We start from the raw sequence: 20,799 nt of genomic DNA, 5'->3' as shown, positions 1-20,799 counted from the left end.
GTTATAAACAGTAATTAGCAGACCAGATGCAATGCTGTAAAAAAAAACATTAATTGTTAGCAAGGGATATGCTCTGTGTATGTTAGATATTGATATGATAAACATATGAGACATGTCCAAATGTCTCAGTGTTGCAGAGTGTTTATGAACTTTATAGTTGAATATTAAAAGGACCCTCCCTCTACTGCAGGCGTTTCATTGGCTAGCATCTCAGAAAAAAAGAAAATTCAAATATCAAACATTTTCTTGACTGAAACAATCAAAAGAGTCTCCAAATGTAACTGATGTAATTCACAACGAAAAAAAGATTTTATTTTATCAGAATTGCTAATGCACAATAACGTAAACACATACTATGGAGCATGAGCTTTAATATTGATTGGTGCATTTTACAGTAATGGAGTGAATGCTTTACCTTGAGCCCTAAACTGTTTTTAATATTCTCAAGTTTCAGGAAACATTTTGATGTTTTGAGGTCAATTTGGGAGTGCTCTATTAAACTTGCAATCACGAGTGTTTTCTGATGAGATCGTTTTGTATCTTGTTTGGGACAGTAGTGTGTCATATATTGTGTGTGCCAACACAGCGATGTTTGTTGCTCATCAGTATTTTGAAGTGAGTTGAATTGACAATGGCCATAAGTGGCCGCCTTGAACAACTAGAAAGGTGTACTCAGTAGAGTGCAGATCTCTGCCAGGTGTACGCCCCACAATTGGCCAACCCCCTGTCCAGACCCCCATGGCCTGTGATCTGTCGTAAAATATACATAATTCAAACTCGAAAAACAAGCGACTATGTATGCAAGCAATTGGCTGGAAGTCTTTGTAAAATACACTGAATTGAGTCTTGCCAAAAAACAAAATTGCACTTAAAATAGTCATGTTCGCTGTTAGTGGTTAGCCAAACATACCGTCAAAAACAATAAAGTCAGCAGCAGAGCAGCGGCTGAAAGGTACGCAGCAGTGACGTAAATGTAAACTTTACTCATTGTTTCATATGGGACACTAACAGCAGTCTCCTGGGTGAAAGTGCGGTGACCACTTTCTTACTTGTTATACTCATTATCATACAAAGTTTTTAAATAATACCACGTAACTTTCAATCTTGTCAGAGTTTTAAGTGAAGTGTGGCCCTGATGGAAGATCAACACATTGACCTCCTAGAGCTACAGGCACTGTTTTTGGTCCCCCAACACTTCAGGCCCCTGATATAGAAGAGGGGATGTTGGTAGGACAGACAACTGCACCAGGCATATATCAACGACCAGGGTGAAGGTTGGTCTACTGCCCTGTTTATGATGGCAGAGAGCCTGTGGTTATGGGTCTCAGAGCATCTGTTGTTTGTGAAGGCTCTCCCTATTTCCCGGGTCGGGAAAGTGAAAGTTTATGTGTATGCCAACCACCACAGCAGCAACCCGTAATGGTCTCTGTATGCCAACCAACGGTTCTCGCTGCCACAGCAGGACAACGCCTATGGACACATGCTATGGCAAAGAAAATGACTTTGCCTCTTTCCTCTTTCTCGTGAAGCAGTTCTTGAAGGGGGTCAGGAGGTAACCCCTGGTGATGCATGCATCCTCCCCGCAGTGGGAAGTGCCATTGGTACTCGAGACTTTGGTGAAGGGTCCCTTTGCGCCGACTGTATCATGGAGCACTCCTCTCATAAGGCGTTGTCACTCAAGACAGCTTTACTAGTTCTACTGACCTCAGCTAAGTGAGTGTGTGAGGGATTTGTGAATGCATCTCCCAAGCCGGGGCAGGCAGGTACACACTCTACACACTCTACGTGGAGTGTGGTAGTGTTGGCGGCCTTGACGTGACAGCGTGGTAACGCCTTGTCAGTTCATACTGTTATATATCTTGTAGAAAGGGTGGGGGGGGTTGCTTGTGTTGCACATGACACCTCTCAGTGATGTTTTTTTGGCACCCCTATGTGAACCTGATGTAAGTGATGTAATGTAGGGCAGAGGTATTGATCACAAGGTTGGTGGTCAGGTCTAAAGTTCCTTGAGCAAGACAGTGAACCCCAAGTTACTCCCCAACCCTACAAACTGCAGGAGGTCTCGAAAATCAGTTACCAGAGTCCTCAGGTGCTGGAAAACAGGTCCCTCAGAGCCCTTCATGGCATGCACAGTTATCACCACAGGGCTGTAATCCCTGACATTATTACATCAGACATATTATATGATTAGGATGTCTTCTCTTTAGCTGTGAACAACGCAGTCCTTCCATTGCCAAGGCTCATATTAAAACAAAAAACATTGACCTTATGTCTTCCAGTCTGTTGCTCCACCACAGATTCTGCACCTCCTTGTCCTGTGATTCAAGCTAGCAAGCCGGTTTGATGTTATGGAGCAGGACCGGTGACTGACCTGTCCCGAAGGACTTGCCTGGTGCCAGATAGCTGGTCAACAGGTGACGGTCCTGCTCTCTGCTCCCCTCTGTCGACAAGGAAGCCACGCTTGGAAATAGTTGCATGTCATTTAACACACACACACAGTCATGTTTTCATTACTTGTGGGCACACTATATTGAATTGCATTCATTTTCTGGAGACTTACCCGAAAATAGGTTTTCAGCCTAAAATGTTGTGATTTATCTTATGTGGACGTGCGTTTTCTCCACATAAGGAAGGCAAGGCCCCGCAATGTGACTGTCTGTACAGATTTATGTCCCTATAAGATGGGTCAAAAACACATACACACACCGAAATCAATCTAATGATTCAACGACTTGACAGAGAGAGAGAAAGAGAGAGAGAGAGAGAGAGAGACAGGTGCAAATCTACAAAATGTTGAACTTTTAATTGAGTTTCATGTAATTTTATGCAAATCATTAAAGTGTATGGAACCAGAGATCCGACTCTGACAACCAGATTAATTTGCTTTGGGGTGTGATGAACTATATAAGAAAAATAATTACATGCATTTGCCTGTTATATTTGTTTATTTTAATACTTCTTCAGAATTATGAGTGTGTGGCATTTTTATGTCTGCCTGCAAAGCAGCACCTCACTAGAGTGGGTGTGCATTTTCCCTCCTGTTTTTATTGTATTGATTAACAACAGATGTTTCTTGCTGTGAAATATCGTCAATATGTTAAGCTACTAGAAGTATAGTGTAGCTTGCTAATTTCAACAAAGGTGTAGATATTGCTTTCGTCCACCAGCCAGAAACTAGGGCCAGTTGACATAATAATTTCATTACACTGTGATACTATGCTTTTTCACATCATTGTTTAATAGGCAGCGCTGTAAAACTGTACTTTACTCAACATGGTCCTATTTTCTGATGAATGATTTGTCAAAGATGTCCTTGAGTTTTTAAGGAACTATGGTCTGCATTAGATTAGAGTTTAGCACACATAATTATGTGACCATGTGATTTATTTGTTCCATACTTTTCTTATTTTCAGCATCATGTAAGCTGCACATAGTGGAAGCTGAAACACAGAGGGGTCATATAGTCGGAAAATGTTGTTCTCTAATCATTAAAACAATATGTTTTCTCTTTTGATGATTTAATGCACTGTTATGTATATATTTAAAGCACTAAACGTTTGTTTTAATTTAACTATAACCCTTTATCATGTTTGTTGTCCATGAACAACTGAAATGCTTGTCCAATACTTCCCGTAAATACAGTAACAGAGTTGAGCCCTGCATTTCTGCTCCCCATACAATACAGTCGATATTTCAATGTAACAAAGCAGAACTCAAATCCATTCAACTATTCTAGTTTATTGATTCATTTAAAAAGCAAAGCAGCTGTGACATTAAACACCATGATAAATGTGGCACACGTGTCTGTGTAACTCTCCCCCTTTCCCTCTATTGACTTCAAAGCAGATGTCATCATCTGCATATGTGTGTGAACACAAAATTAAAAGGTCTTGCCTTTTTTGAATATTTGAAAAATGATTTCGTCATATTACCCTTCAAAAATCTATAACACATAATTAAACAGTCATAACAAAAATAAAAGATGTAATTTTCAAACAATTTTCACAGAGCGTTCTACACACTTCTTGGAGGTCATTGAGTAAAAGACAACCAGTCAGAGAAAAGGTACAGCAAGAAAACCAACTGAACAAAACAACCATGCGTTGAGCCAAATAAAGTGCTTTTGGAATGCTTGCATACATCAAACCTTGACTCTCAATTTAAATCTTCGACCTGTCATCACACACAAATATATTATTTTGTTTCGTATTTTAGTCAGGATCAGTCCATAAATAATAGGGTTTAAAATTGGTGGAATTATGAGAAATTGTATGGCCATGAAGTTCTTTACACTCTGTGGCAAAGATGCTGATCCATACCTAGAGTACATAGCATCAAACAGCAAAGCAACAGAAACATTAAACAAACAAAACAAATGTGGCACACATGTCTGTGTAAACTTTCTCTTGCCCTCTCTGGATTTTAAAGCTAATTTTACTAACTGCACATATGACCATGCAATGAAGAGGAAATGTGTAGAGTAGAATGCAAAAAAAATCAATCCAAATATGTCGTTTGCTCTCGTTGAGCCACAGGCAAGTTTAACAATTGACCAATTCTCACAGTAGAGTTTATCTATTTTGGAGCCACATAATTTCAGTGTAGATGTCAAAGTTATACCTATAGCTACACAGCACAAGGGTACAAGCCAGGACAAACAAATTAAAACTGCAATCCTTCTCACAGACATTACAGAGTGATACTCCAGGGGTCGACATACAGCCACATATCTGTCATAAGCCATGAGAACTAGAATAGAGTAGTCAATGAATGCATTGGAGTATATAACAAACACTTGCAAAAGGCATCCTTCATATGATATTACTTGGATTTTTGACAGAAGATCAAAGACAAATTTAGGATAAAAGCCTATAGACCCATAAAGTCCATTGATGCACAAAGAACATATAAAAACATACATGGGTTCATGTAAGTTTTGATCCAATATTATAGTTAAAATGAGAGACACGTTTACCACCACAATTAGACAATAGCAAAGTAAAGTGAGAGAGAAAAGTGTGATTTTGTAGTTGGCAGTGGCGCTGAAGCCAGACAGTGAAAAAAGAACGATGGTAGATGTATTCCTCATTTTGCAGTTATGCTCCAAAACCCAAACTGTCGAAGTTATAAACAGTAATTAGCAGACCAGATGCAATGCTGTAAAAAAAACATTAATTGTTAGCAAGGGATATGCTCTGTGTATGTTAGATATTGATATGATAAACATATGAGACATGTCCAAATGTCTCAGTGTTGCAGAGTGTTTATGAACTTTATAGTTGAATATTAAAAGGACCCTCCCTCTACTGCAGACGTTTCATTGGCTAGCATCTCAGAAAAAAAGAAAATTCAAATATCAAACATTTTCTTGACTGAAACAATCAAAAGAGTCTCCAAATGTAACTGATGTAATTCATAACTAAAAAATGTTTTATTTTATCAGAATTGCGAATGCACAATAATGTAAACACATACTATGGAGCATGAGCTTTAATATTGATTGGTACATTTTACAGTAATGGAGTGAATACTTTACCTTGAGCCCTAAACTGTTTTTAATATTCTCAAGTTTCAGGAAACATTTTGATGTTTTGAGGTCAATTTGGGAGTGCTCTATTAAACTTGCAATCACGAGTGTTTTCTGATGAGATCGTTTTGTATCTTGTTTGGGACAGTAGTGTATCATATATTGTGTGTGCCAACACAGCGATGTTTGTTGCTCATCAGTATTTTGAAGTGAGTTGAATTGACAATGGCCATAAGTGGCCGCCTTGAACAACTAGAAAGGTGTACTCAGTAGAGTGCAGATCTCTGCCAGGTGTACGCCCCACAATTGGCCAACCCCCTGTCCAGACCCCCATGGCCTGTGATCTGTCGTAAAATATACATAATTCAAACTCGAAAAACAAGCGACTATGTATGCAAGCAATTGGCTGGAAGTCTTTGTAAAATACACTGAATTGAGTCTTGCCAAAAAACAAAATTGCACTTAAAATAGTCATGTTAGCTGTTAGCGGTTAGCCAAACATACCGTCAAAAACAATAAAGTCAGCAGCAGAGCAGCGGCTAAAAGGTACGCAGCAGTGACGTAAATGTAAACTTTACTCATTGTTTCATATGGGACACTAACAGCAGTCTCCTGGGTGAAAGTGCGGTGACCACTTTCTTACTTGTTATACTCATTATCATACAAAGTTTTTAAATAATACCACGTAACTTTCAATCTTGTCAGAGTTGTAAGTGAAGTGTGGCCCTGATGGAAGATCAACACATTGACCTCCTAGAGCTACAGGCAGTTTTTGGTCCCCCAACACTTCAGGCCCCTGATATAGAAGAGGGGATGTTGGTAAGGACAGACAACTGCACCAGGCATATATCAACGACCAGGGTGAAGGTTGGTCTACTGCCCTGTTTATGATGGCAGAGAGCCTGTGGTTGTGGGTCTCAGAGCATCTGTTGTATGTGAAGGCTCTCCCTATTTCCCGGGTCGGGAAAGTGAAAGTGGATGTGTACGTCAACCAACACAGCACCAAGTGGTTCTCTATATGCCAACCAACGCTTCTACAAGAAAATGACTTTACCTCTTTCCTCTTTCTCGTGAAGCAGTTCTTGCAGTTCTTGAAGGGGGTCAGGAGGTAACCCCTGGTGATGCATGCATCCTCCCCGTAGTGGGAAGTGCCATTGGTACTCAAGACTTTGGTGAAGGGTCCCTTTGTGCCAACTGTATCATGGAGCACTCCTCTCATAAGGCGTTGTCACTCAAGACACCTTTACTAGTTCTACTGACCTCAGCTAAGTGAGTGTGTGAGGGGGTGCACTGCCTTGTTGTTGCACCCCAGTTACTTACTGCTTCATGGTGACCACAGCGGGGCTACACTCCCAAGAACTCAAGGAGTTCTGTCAGGTCGACGGTTATTGTCTTCCAACCCATGCAGGGGCAAGGGAGTTAAAGTTAAAACTGCTAGGCCCAGTTCGTGCATTGGCATGTTATACTGAACGCACGGCACTCATTAGACTCACTAAACAACTGTTCATGTGCTTCAGAGATGGTGTGGCCAGCAATAAACGTGTGGCGGAATGGCTTTGCGAATGCATCTCCCAAGCCTAGGCAGGCAGGTACACACTCTACACACTCTACGTGGAGTGTGGTAGTGTTGGCGGCCTTGAGATGACAGCGTGGGAGATGCCTTGTCAGTTCATACTGTTATATGTCTTGTAGAAGGGGGGGGGTTGCTTGTGTTGCACATGACACCTCTCAGTGATGTTTTTCTGGCACCCCTATGTGAACCTGATGTAAGTGATGTAATGTAGGGCAGAGGTATTGATCACAAGGTTGGTGGTCAGGTCTAAAGTTCCTTGAGCAAGACAGTGAACGCCAAGTTACTCCCCAACCCTACAAACTGCATGAGGTCTCGGAAATCAGTTACCAGAGTCCTCAGGTGCTGCAAAACAGGTCTCTCAAAGCCCTTCATGGCATGCACAGTTATCACCACAGGGCTGTAATCCCTGACATTATTACATCAGACATATTATATGATTAGGTTGTCCTCTCTTTAGCTGTGAACAACGCAGTCCTTCCATTGCCAAGGCTCATATTAAAACAAAAAACACTGAGCTTATGTCTTCCAGTCTGTTGCTCCACCACAGATTCTGCACCTCCTTGTCCTGTGATTCAAGCTAGCAAGCCGGTTTGATGTTATGGAGCAGGACCGGTGACTGACCTGTCCCGAAGGACTTGCCTGGTGCCAACAGTCACCTGTCAACAGGTGACGGTCCTGCTCTCTGCTCCCCTCTGTCGACAAGGAAGCCACCCTTGGAAATAGTTGCATGTCATTTAACACACACACACAGTCATGTTTTCATTAATTGTGGGCACACTATCTTGAATTGCATTCATTTTCTGGAGACTTACCCGAAAATAGGTTTTCAGCCTAAAATGTTGTGATTTATCTTATGTGGACGTGCGTTTTCTCCACATAAGGAAGGCAAGGCCCCGCAATGTGACTGTGTGTTCAGATTTATGTCCCTATAAGATGGGTCAAAAACACATACACACACCGAAATCAATCTAATGATTCAACGACTTGAGAGAGAGAGAGAGAGAGAGAGAGAGAGAGAGAGAGAGAGAGAGAGAGAGAGAGAGACACAGACAGGTGCAAATCTACAAAATGTTGAACTTTTAATTGAGTTTCATGTAATTTTATGCAAATCATTAAAGTGTATGGAACCAGAGATCCGACTCTGACAACCAGATTAATTTGCTTTGGGGTGTGATGAACTATATAAGAAAATAATTACATGCATTTGCCTGTTATATTTGTTTATTTTAATACTTCTTCAGAATTATGAGTGTGTGGCTTTTTTATGTCTGCCTGCAAAGCAGCACCTCACTAGAGTGGGTGTGCATTTTCCCTCCTGTTTTTATTGTATTGATTAACAACAGATGTTTCTTGCTGTGAAATATCGTCAATATGTTAAGCTACTAGAAGTATAGTGTAGCTTGCTAATTTCAACAAAGGTGTAGATATTGCTTTCGTCCACCAGCCAGAAACTAGGGCCAGTTGACATAATAATTTCATTACACTATGATACTATGCTTTTTCACATCATTGTTTAATAGGCAGCGCTGTAAAACTGTACTTTACTCAACATGGTCCTATTTTCTGATGAATGATTAGTCAAAGATGTCCTTGAGTTTTTAAGGAACTATGGTCTGCATTAGATTCGAGTTTAGCACACATAATTATGTGACAATATGATTCATTTTTTCCATACTTTTCTTATTTTCAGCATCATGTAAGCTGCAAATAGTGGAAGCTGAAACACAGAAGGTTCATATAATCTTAAAAGTTGTTCTCTAATCATTAAAACAATATTTTTTCTCTGGTAACAATATAATGCACTGTTATGTATATATTTAAAGCACTAAACGTTTGTTTTAATTAAACTATAACCCTTTATCATGTTTGTTGTCCATAAACAACTGAAATGCTTGTCCAATACTTCCCGTAAATACAGTAACAGAGTTGAGCCCTGCATTTCTGCTCCTCATACAATACAGTCGATATTTTAATGTAACAAAGCAGAACTCAAACCCATTCAACTATTCTGGTTCATTGATTCGTTTAAAAAGCAAAGCAGCTGTGACATTAAACACCATGATAAATGTGGCACTCGTGTCTGTGTAACTCTCCCCCTTTCCCTCTATTGACTTCAAAGCAGATGTCATCATCTGCACACGTGTGTCAACACAAAATGAAAAGGTCTTGACCAATTTTGAATGTTTTAAAAATGATTTAGTAATGTCACCCTTCAAAGATATAACACAAAATTAAACAATCATACCCAAAATAAAATATATAATTTTGAAACAATTTTCACACAGCGTTCTACACACCTCGTGGAGGTCATTGAGTAAAAGACAACCTGTCAGAGAAAAGGTACAGCAAGAAAACCAACTGAACAAAACAACCATGCGTTGAGCCAAATAAAGTGCTTTTGGAATGCTTGCATATATCAAACCTTGACTCTCAATTTAAATCTTTGACCTGTCATCACACACAAATATATTATTTTGTTTCGTATTTTAGTCAGGATCAGTCCATAAATAATAGGGTTTAAAATTGGTGGAATTATAAGAAATTGTATGGCCATGAAGTTCTTTACACTCTGTGGCAAAGATGCTGATCCATACCTAGAGTACATAACGTCAAACAGCAAAGCAACATTGACATTAAACAAACAAAACAAATGTGGCACACATGTCTGTGTAAACTTTCTCTTGCCCTCCCTGGATTTTAAAGCTGATCTTATCAACCGCACATAAGACCACAAAATTAAGAGGAAATGCACACAATAGAAAGCAATAATAATCAATCCGACAATGTCGTTTGCTCTCGTTGAGCCACAGGCAAGTTTAACAATTGACCAATTGTCACAGTAGAGTTTATATATTTTGGAGCCACATAATTTCAGTGTAGATGTCAAAGTTACAAACATAACTAAACAGCATAAGGGTACAAGCCAGGACAAAGAAATTAAAACTGCAATCCTTCGCACAGACATTACAGAGTGATACTCCAGGGGTCGACATATAGCCACATATCTGTCATAAGCCATGAGAACTAGAATAGAGTCGTCAATTAATGCATTGGAGTATATAACAAACGCTTGCAAAAGGCATCCTTCATATGATATTACTTGGATTTTTGATAAAAGATCAAAGACAAATTTAGGATAAAAGCCTATAGACCCATAAAGTCCATTGATGCACAAAGAACATATAAAAACATACATGGGTTCATGTAAGTTTTGATCCAATATTATAGTTAAAATGAGAGACACGTTTACCACCACAATTAGACAATAACAAAGTAAAGTGAGAGAGAAAAGTGTGATTTTGTAGTTGGCAGTGGCGCTGAAGCCAGACAGTGAAAAAATAACGATGTTAGATGTATTCCTCATTTTGCAGTTATGCTCCAAAACCCAAACTGTCGAAGTTATGAACAGTAATTAGCAGACCAGATGCAATGCTGTAAAAAAAACATTCATTGTTAGCAAGGGATATGCTCTGTGTATGTTAGATATTGATATGATAAACATATGAGACATGTCCAAATGTCTCAGTGTGGAAGAGTGTTTATGAACTTTATAGTTGAATATTAAAAGGACCCTCCCTCTACTGCAGACGTTTCATTGGCTAGCATCTCAGAAAAAAAGAAAAAACATTTGCTTGACTGAAACAATCAAGAGTCTCCAAATGTAACTGATGTAATTCATAACTAAAAAAATATTTTATTTTATCAGAATTGCTAATGCACAAAAAGGTAAAGACATAGTATGGAGCATGAGCTTTAATATTGATTGGTGCATTTTACAGTAATGGAGTGAATGCTTTACCTTGAGCCCTAAACTGTTTTTAATATTCTCAAGTTTCAGGAAACATTTTGATGTTTTGAGGTCAATTTGGGAGTGCTTTATTAAACTTGCAATCACGAGTGTTTTCTGATGAGATCGTTTTGTATCTTGTTTGGGACAGTAGTGTATCATATATTGTGTGTGCCAACACAGCGATGTTTGTTGCTCATAAGTATTTTGAAGTGAGTTGAATTGACAATGGCCATAAGTGGCCGCCTTGAACAACTAGAAAGGTGTACTCAGTAGAGTGCAGATCTCTGCCAGGTGTACGCCCCACAATTGGCCAACCCCCTGTCCAGACCCCCATGGCCTGTGATCTGTCCTAAAATATACATAATTCAAACTCGAAAAACAAGCGACTATGTATGCAAGCAATTGGCTGGAAGTCTTCGTAAAATACACTGAATTGAGTCTTGCCAAAAAACAAAATTGCACTTAAAATAGTCATGTTAGCTGTTAGCGGTTAGCCAAACATACCGTCAAAAACAATAAAGTCAGCAGCAGAGCAGCGGCTAAAAGGTACGCAGCAGTGACGTGAATGTAAACTTTACTCATTGTTTCATATGGGACACTAACAGCAGTCTCCTGGGTGAAAGTGCGGTGACCACTTTCTTACTTGTTATACTCATTATCATACAAAGTTTTTAAATTATACCACGTAACTTTCAATCTTGTCAGAGTTTTAAGTGAAGTGTGGCCCTGATGGAAGATCAACACATTGACCTCCTAGAGCGACAGGCACTGTTTTTGGTCCCCCAACACTTCAGGCCCCTGATATAGAAGAGGGGATGTTGGTAGGACAGACAACTGCACCAGGCATATATCAACGACCAGGGTGAAGGTTGGTCTACTGCCCTGTTTATGATGGCAGAGAGCCTGTGGTTGTGGGTCTCAGAGCATCTGTTGTATGTGAAGGCTCTCCCTATTTCCCGGGTCGGGAAAGTGAAAGTGGATGTGTACGTCAACCAACACAGCACCAAGTGGTTCTCTGTATGCCAACCAACGCTTCTCCAAGAAAATGACTTTACCTCTTTCCTCTTTCTCGTGAAGCAGTTCTTGAAGGGGGTCAGGAGGTAACCCCTGGTGATGCATGCATCCTCCCCGCAGTGGGAAGTGCCATTGGTGCTCAAGACTTTGGTGAAGGGTCCCTTTGCGCCTACTGTATCATGGAGCACTCCTCTCATTAGGCGTTGTCACTCAAGACACCTTTACTAGTTCTACTGACCTCAGCTAAGTGAGTGTGTGAGGGGGTGCACTGCCTTGTTGTTGCACCCCAGTTACTTACTGCTTCATGGTGACCACAGCGGGGCTACACTCCCAAGAACTCAAGGAGTTCTGTCAGGTCGAGGGTTATTGTCTTCCAACCCATGCAGGGGCAAGGGAGTTAAAGTTAAAACTGCTAGGCCCAGTTCGTGCATTGGCATGTTATACTGAACGCACGGCACTCATTAGACTCACTAAACAACTGTTCATGTGCTTCAGAGATGGTGTGGCCAGCAAGAAACATGTGGCGGAATGGTTTTGCGAATGCATCTCCCAAGCCTAGGCAGGCAGGTACACACTCTACACACTCTACGTGGAGTGTGGTAGTGTTGGCGGCCTTGAGATGACAGCGTGGTTGATGCCTTGTCAGTTCATACTGTTATATGTCTTGTAGAAGGGGGGGGGGGGGTTGCTTGTGTTGCACATGACACCTCTCAGTGAGGTTTTTCTGGCACCCCTATGTGAACCTGATGTAAGTGATGTAATGTAGGGCAGAGGTATTGATCACAAGGTTGGTGGTCAGGTCTAAAGTTCCTTGAGCAAGACAGTGAACCCCAAGTTACTCCCCAACCCTACAAACTGCATGAGGTCTCGGAAATCAGTTACCAGAGTCCTCAGGTGCTTCAAAACAGGTCTCTCAAAGCCCTTCATGGCATGTGCAGTTATCACCACAGGGCTGTAATCCCTGACATTATTACATCACACATATTATATGATTCGGTTGTCCTCTCTTTAGCTGTGAACAATGCAGTCCTTCCATTGCCACGGCTCATATTAAAACAAAAAACACTGAGCTTATGTCTTCCATTCTGTTGCTCCACCACAGATTCTGCACCTCCTTATCCAGTGATTCAAGCTAGCAAGCCGGTTTGATGTTATGGAGCAGGACCGGTGACTGACCTGTCCCGAAGGACTTGCCTGGTGCCAGATAGCTGGTCAACAGGTGACGGTCCTGCTCTCTGCTCCCCTCTGTCGACAAGGAAGCCACCCTTGGAAATAGTTGCATGTCATTTAACACACAGTCATGTTTTCATTACTTGTGGGCACACTATATTGAATTGCATTCATTTTCTGGAGACTTACCCGAAAATAGGTTTTCAGCCTAAAATGTTGTGATTTATCTTATGTGGACGTGCGTTTTCTCCACAAAAGGAAGGCAAGGCCCCGCAATGTGACTGTGTGTACAGATTTATGTCCCTATAAGATGGGTCAAAAACACATACACACACCGAAATCAATCTACTGATTCAACGACTTGAGAGAGAGCGAGAGAGAGAGAGAGAGAGAGAGAGAGAGAGAGAGAGAGGTGCAAATCTACAAAATGTTGAACTTTTAATTGAGTTTCATGTAATTTTATGCAAATCATTAAAGTGTGTGGAACCAGAGATCCGACTCTGACAACCAGATTAATTTGCTTTGGGGTGTGATGAACTATATAAGAAAATAATTACATGCATTTGCCTGTTATATTTGTTTATTTTAATACTTCTTCAGAATTATGAGTGTGTGGCTTTTTTATGTCTGCCTGCAAAGCAGCACCTCACTAGAGTGGGTGTGCATTTTCCCTCCTGTTTTTATTGTATTGATTAACAACAGATGTTTCTTGCTGTGAAATATCGTCAATATGTTAAGCTACTAGAAGTATAGTGTAGCTTGCTAATTTCAACAAAGGTGTAGATATTGCTTTCGTCCACCAGCCAGAAACTAGGGCCAGTTGACATAATAATTTCATTACACTATGATACTATGCTTTTTCACATCATTGTTTAATAGGCAGCGCTGTAAAACTGTACTTTACTCAACATGGTCCTATTTTCTGATGAATGATTTGTCAAAGATGTCCTTGAGTTTTTAAGGAACTATGGTCTGCATTAGATTAGAGTTTAGCACACATAATTATGTGACCATGTGATTTATTTGTTCCATACTTTTCTTATTTTCAGCATCATGTAAGCTGCACATAGTGGAAGCTGAAACACAGAGGGGTCATATAGTCGGAAAATGTTGTTCTCTAATCATTAAAACAATATGTTTTCTCTTTTGATGATTTAATGCACTGTTATGTATATATTTAAAGCACTAAACGTTTGTTTTAATTTAACTATAACCCTTTATCATGTTTGTTGTCCATGAACAACTGAAATGCTTGTGCAATACTACCCGTAAATACAGTAACAGAGTTGAGCCCTGCATTTCTGCTCCTCATACAATACAGTCGATATTTCAATGTAACAAAGCAGAACTCAAACCCATTCAACTATTCTAGTTTATTGATTCATTTAAAAAGCAAAGCAGCTGTGAACACAAAATGAAAAGGCCTTTTTTGAATATTTGAAAAATGATTGAGTAATGCTGCCCTTCAAAACTATAACATAATTAAACTTGTCATGAGTAAAATAAAAGATGTAATTTTCAAACAATTTTCACATAGCGTTCTACACACCTCTTGGAGGTCATTGAGTAAAAGACAACCTGTCAGAGAAAAGGTACAACAGGAAAAACAACTGAACAAAACAACCATGCGTTGAGCCAAATAAAGTGCTTTTGGAATGCTTGCATATATCAAACCTTGACTCTCAATTTAAATCTTTGACCTGTCATCACACACAAATATATTATTTTGTTTCGTATTTTAGTCAGGATCAGTCCATAAATAATAGGGTTTAAAATTGGTGGAATTATGAGAAATTGTATGGCCATGAAGTTCTTTACACTCTGTGGCAAAGATGCTGATCCATACCTAGAGTACATAACATCAAACAGCAAAGCAACAGAAACATTAAACAAACAAAACAAATGTGGTACACATGTCTGTGTAAACTTTCTCTTGCCCTCTCTGGATTTTAAAGCTAATTTTACTAACTGCACATATGAACATGCAATGAAGAGGAAATGTGTACAGTAGAAAGCAGTAAGAATCAATCCATATATGTTGTTTGCTTTCGTTGAGCCACAGGCAAGTTTAACAATTGACCAATTCTCACAGTAGAGTTTATCTATTTTGGAGCCACATAATTTCAGTGTAGATGTCAAAGTTATAGATATAGCTAGACAGCACAAGGGTACAAGCCAGGACAAACCAATTAAAACTGCAATCCTTCTCACAGACATTACAGAGTGATACTCCAGGGGTCGACATATAGCCACATATCTGTCATAAGCCATGACAACTAGAATAGAGTAGTCAATTAATACATTGGAGTATATAACAAACACTTGCAAAAGGCATCCTTCATATGATATTACTTGGATTTTTGACAGAAGATCAAAGACAAATTTAGGATAAAAGCCTGTAGACCCATAAAGTCCATTGATGCACAAAGAACATATAAAAACATACATGGGTTCATGTAAGTTTTGATCCAATATTACAGTTAAAATGAGAGACACGTTTACCACCACAATTAGACAATAACAAAGTAAAGTGAGAGAGAAAAGTGTGATTTGGTAGTTGGCAGTGGCGCTGAAGCCAGACAGTGAAAAAAGAACGATATTAGTTGTATTACTCATTTTGCAGTAATGCTCCAAAACCCAAACTGTCGAAGTTATAAACAGTAATTAGAAGACCGGATGCAATGCTGTAAAAAAAACATTCATTGTGAGCAAGGGATATGCTCTGTGTATGTTAGATATTGATATGATAAACATATGAGACATGTCCAAATGTCTCAGTGTTGCAGAGTGTTTATGAACTTTATAGTTGAATATTAAAAGGACCCTCCCTCTACTGCAGACGTTTCATTGGCTAGCATCTCAGAAAAAAAGAAAAAACATTTTCTTGACTGAAACAATCAAGAGTCTCCAAATGTAACTGATGTAATTCATAACTAAAAAAATATTTTATTTTATCATAATTGCTAATGCACAATAAGGTAAAGACATAGTATGGAGCATGAGCTTTAATATTGATTGGTACATTTTACAGTAATGGAGTTGTCAAAAAGAGTTGAGATCCCAGGACCAGCCTTAAATGAGGAATGCATGGTAGGCCTGTAAATTAGGTTAAAGGGACACAAAGCGTAGAATTAAGAGTGAAAAGATGAAATAGAATAATTATTTTAAAGCAAGCATGTATTACATAACAAATGTCAACCTGATAATAATAATAGGTGTATCTGAGAAAGAGTGCAGTTTGTGTGAGTGTTTAAATTGAGGAAGTAAGCAGAGTGAGGGGAATGTGAAATCCTGTGGTTATGGGTGTCAGAGCATCTGTTGTATGTGAAGGCTCTCCCTATTTCCCGGGTCGGGAAAGTGAAAGTGTATGTGTATGCCAACCACCCCAGCACCAACCCGTAATGGGTCTCTGTATGCCAACCAACGGTTCTCGCTGCCACAGCAGGACAACGCCTATGGACACATGCTATGGCAAAGAAAATGACTTTTCCTCTTTCCTCTTTCTCGTGATACAGTTCTTGAAGGGGGTCAGGAGGTAACCCCTGGTGATGCATGCATCCTCCCCGCAGTGGGAAGTGCCATTGGTACTCGAGCCTTTGGTGAAGGGTCCCTTTGCGCCTACTGGATCATGGAGATGTCCTCTCTTTAGCCGTTGTCACTCAAGACAGCTTTACTAGTTCTACTGACCTCAGCTAAGTGAGTGCCCAATTGCTTGCTGCTTCATGGTAACCACAGCACGACTACACTCCCAAGAACTTAAGTGTATGCGTTGGCATGTTATGCTGAGCGCACGGCACTCATTAGACTCACTAAACAACTGTTCATGTGCTTCAGAGATGGTGTGGCCAGCAAGAAACGTCCGGCGGAATGGCTTTGTGAATGCATCTCCTAAGCCTATAGACAGGTGGGTACACACTCTACACTCTACGTGGAGTGTGGTAGTGTTGGCAGCCTTGAGGTGACAGCGTGGTTGACGCCTTGTCAGTTCATACTGTTATATCTCTTATAGAAGGAAGGGGGGGGGGGTGGTTGCTTGGGTTGCACCTGACCTTTCAGTGAGGTTTTTCTGGCACCCCTATGTGAACCTGATGTAAGTGATGTAATTTAGGGCAGAATTATTGATCACAAGGTTGGTGGTTAGGTCTGTTTCCTTGAACAAGACAGTGAACCCCAAGTTACTCCCCAACCCTACAAACTGCAGGAGGTCTCGAAAATCAGTTACCAGAGTCCTCAGGTCTCTCAAAGCCCTTCACGGCATGCGCAGTTATCACCACAGGGCTGTAATCCCTGACATTATTATATCACACATATTATATGAGTGCAGATCTCTGCCAGGTGTACGCCCCACATTTAGCCAACCCCCTGTCCAGACACCCATGGCCTGTGATCTGTCGTAAAACATACCATCAAAAACAATAAAGTGAGCAGCAGACTCAAAAAAACTTCACTCATCCTTCCCTCTCTTGATTTTAAAGCAGATTTTACTAACTGCACATATGAACACACAATGAAAAGAGCATGCCCAAAATACAAAAATATAAAGATAAGCCCAACAATATTGTTTGTTGTTATTGAATTGCAGGAAAGTTTAAAGGATTGACCAGTTATCACAATAAAGTTTTTCTATGTTGGAGACACATAATTCCAGTTTGGACGTCATTATCGTCACAACAGTCTGACAGAGCAAAAGTAGAAGTCTGGAGAAACACACCATCAAAAGAGCATTGTGTTTAGTCATAACAGAGTGATATTCCAGTGGTCGACATATAGCCACATATCGGTCATAGGCCATCAGGGCTAGATTAGAAAAATCGGTTGCTACATTGGAGTATACAACAAAGACCTGCAACAAGCAAGCAGCGTAAGATATGACATGAGTGTTAGACAACAGATCAAACAGGAATTTGAGGTAAAAGGCTGCTGTCCCATAAAGACTATTAATGCACACATTACCTACGAAGATGTACATGGGTTCATGAAGTTTTTCTTCCAACATGGTAGTAACAATAAGAGCACCAGTAAAGTTAGAGAGAAAAGAGTGACTCTGTGCGTTGTTGTTGAGTCATCTAATCCTGACAAGGAAAATTAACTTTAAATGGTTGCATTGATCATTGTTTACCTATTTGTCAAACAAAAATGTTACCTGATAGTTGTGTCTTTCTTGTTCTTGATTATGATTGCCTCAGTTGGCTATATGCAAAACGCAGTACGACAAAGATAAAACACAACGTCTGGAATAATTTACCACTTGTCCATAAACAATGTAACTTATTTTATTCTTTGTTGAGCATGGTCATTCTGCAATCAGCTGTCAGGATTCACTAGAGCTCCAGAGTTTAATTACCGGCCCTGATTAAACAAATGAAATAATCGTATTATTGTCCATGTTTAGTCATATGTCAACTACTACAAATGGACAAATATATGGAGCGGCTCAAACTTCAGGGGGGATTGATGCTCAGCATAGACACAGTTCTTATTCAGATAATAGCAATAATGCCAAAGAACAGAAAGTAAATGAATGAATGTGTCGTTCACAACAGCCAGCATCTTGCCTGGAAGCCCCATTGCAATCCTTGAATTACCAAACTATAACACTATAACCTTAATTCAATGAATTCATGCGTAGAAACATTTATGATTACTGAGGGTTTGCTCATTTGTGGTCAATTGTAAGACTAGTGGAGTGAGATAAACAGCCTTGGCATTCCGATGAAGCTGCCTATCAAGCCAGTAGGTGCAGGGAAAGAGAAGTGGACATTGAAATTTCTCCACAGGAATGGTCTCTTATCATCCACACCAAGATGATTAATTCAAACTCACAAAGCTGGACAGACTTTTGTTGGAAGAACTGTGTGAGGTTTTTCATAGCCCCAAAAAATCAAATCAAAGCAAACTAGACTTCAGAATCAATGCTGGTGACAGTGTGGGCACTTCATGGCATCACACTCAGATATTTTGGTTGCGTCGCTTTTTGGAGCCTATCTGGACCGATATTCAATATAGCATATTAGCATTTCATACTAAGTAGCGTTACATAATATCGGAAGGCGCTACACCAAAAATATGATAGCTGTTGTTGGTCAGTAAGACAAATTAGTATTTTCAAGTTCACCAAAGCTGTACTTCACTAAAATGTATTTTGAATCCAATGATTATGGGCATTCAATAGATTTTGGTCAACTATTTTTGCTACACTTTATCTCATGTTACAAAGCATGAATATGTTTTTTTAATGCAGAAAACATTGATACAAAAGCCTTTGTCATCCAGTATCGAACATTAGTGGCCTTCTCTCAGTGCACAGGGAGTTGATGCACATACTTGCATGTTTCTTCTGCATGGGGACTGCTGGTCCCAGTGCAGGACATCAACAATACACTGATGTCCTGGGGATACATAGAGAATGTAGTGGACTAATGACCCTGAGGCTTAATCATCATGTTTACTCTGCATTTCTGTCCCTGTGACATTGCGGTACAACAGGTGGGAGTTACATCAGTAGATCTTTGTTGTCAATAACATGGTAATCTCATGTGACTTAATGGAAAACATCAGGTTGTCTCTTAGGAAATGTGTTGGCTGATGTCCGCAGTGTCACAGGCCAGTGTTTAGTAGAGTTAAACTTTCTTGAAAATGTTTGTTTGTTCCACTTTAATCAAAGTGTTCATCTTTATTGATACTGGTGCCGTACAGTGTAACGTGTATGCATGATATCTTTGGTATTATCTGTAGCAAATAAAATACAATCTGTCATCTTTTTCAGACTTTGTCTAAAATGTGTCTAACTAAATCCAGACAAGCCAAAAAGTCATCCTCATTGTTTATAATACCATTTTTTTAAACTTTTTTCCTCAAGTACAGCACCTAAACCAATCACTGATTTTACATATCATGTTCAGTTTACTCATATTCGAGTGTATGACTCATCCTGTAAAAATGGTTGCATATCTTCTATGGCTCTGCAGGGAGCTTTCCAAAATCTGGAAAAAAGGTAACCCTGGTAATTTTGTACGAGGATCGGTACTGTCGTATATAGAGCACTAAAAAAGAAGTGAGACCATGCCATTACACTTTTGTTTGTAAGGTCCATCAACACAACAGACTGGTGCTCATGTTAGGACAATGACGTACGATACCTACCATAGGAGCTGTGACTCTGAGGCCCAAAACAAGGTCCAAAGCACAAAGGTTGTGTAATAAGGCCATATTCACGGTCATTGCTCCAAATCATCAAAAAGGTATTGGATGGGTTTGAGGTCAGAGCTCACGACGGGCTAGTCTATTCAGTATACGGGTGCATAGCGTATTTATTCTGATGTGTTGCTTATCTTTTTGTCTTCCTTTTGTTTCTTTATTTGATGCCTTTTCGTTTTCTTTATGACTTCTTTTTGCATCCATTTTCTTGTTTGCTTGTGGTTATTTCGTTTTCTGTTTCTACACTCCTTTCCTACCTCATCATTCCGTCACTGCTACCATAATTCAATTGAATTCAATTTAATTTGTATAGCCAAATATCACTAATCTCAAATTTGCCTCAGAGGGATTTCAAATCTGTCCAACATACAACACTGTCCTTGGACCCTCACATGGGAATAGGAACATTTTCCACCAAAAAAAACTTAAAGGGGGAACAAAAACAGAAGGAAACCTCAGGGAACGCAAATGAGAAGGGAACCCTCTCTAAGGATGGCCAGAAGTGCAATAGATGTCATGAGTACAGGA

At 39.8% G+C, this 20,799-nt stretch overlaps 4 protein-coding genes across 4 annotated transcripts; all 4 read right to left on the bottom strand.

Moving 5' to 3' along the window:
* Positions 1-4,141: 4,141 nt before the first annotated feature.
* Positions 4,142-5,089, bottom strand: LOC306783200 (olfactory receptor 10J5-like; the record flags this gene model as incomplete). Its single annotated transcript, XM_079276763.1, has 1 exon — positions 4,142-5,089. One exon carries the CDS (start codon positions 5,087-5,089, stop codon positions 4,142-4,144), a length of 948 nt encoding a protein of 315 aa, XP_079132889.1.
* Positions 5,090-9,516: 4,427 nt separating this feature from the next.
* Positions 9,517-10,464, bottom strand: LOC306783123 (olfactory receptor 1E16-like; the record flags this gene model as incomplete). The annotated part of the gene is made up of 1 exon (XM_079276650.1): positions 9,517-10,464. The coding sequence occupies one exon, from the start codon at positions 10,462-10,464 to the stop codon at positions 9,517-9,519; it is 948 nt and encodes a 315-aa protein (XP_079132776.1).
* A 4,278-nt stretch (positions 10,465-14,742) lies between these two features.
* On the bottom strand, positions 14,743-15,690 carry LOC306783122 (olfactory receptor 1D2-like; the record flags this gene model as incomplete). Its single annotated transcript, XM_079276649.1, has 1 exon — positions 14,743-15,690. One exon carries the CDS (start codon positions 15,688-15,690, stop codon positions 14,743-14,745), a length of 948 nt encoding a protein of 315 aa, XP_079132775.1.
* A 1,272-nt stretch (positions 15,691-16,962) lies between these two features.
* On the bottom strand, positions 16,963-20,283 carry LOC306783121 (olfactory receptor 11H6-like; the record flags this gene model as incomplete). The annotated part of the gene is given in 4 exon segments (XM_079276648.1): positions 16,963-16,968; positions 17,518-17,664; positions 17,666-18,118; positions 20,218-20,283. Coding segments are annotated over 4 exon segments (672 nt in total).
* Positions 20,284-20,799: the final 516 nt, after the last annotated feature.

Source organism: Melanostigma gelatinosum (genome assembly GCF_949748355.1).
Source record: "Melanostigma gelatinosum genome assembly, chromosome: 10".
NCBI lineage: Eukaryota > Metazoa > Chordata > Actinopteri > Perciformes > Zoarcidae > Melanostigma > Melanostigma gelatinosum.
This window is presented reverse-complemented; position numbering and strand designations above follow the sequence as displayed.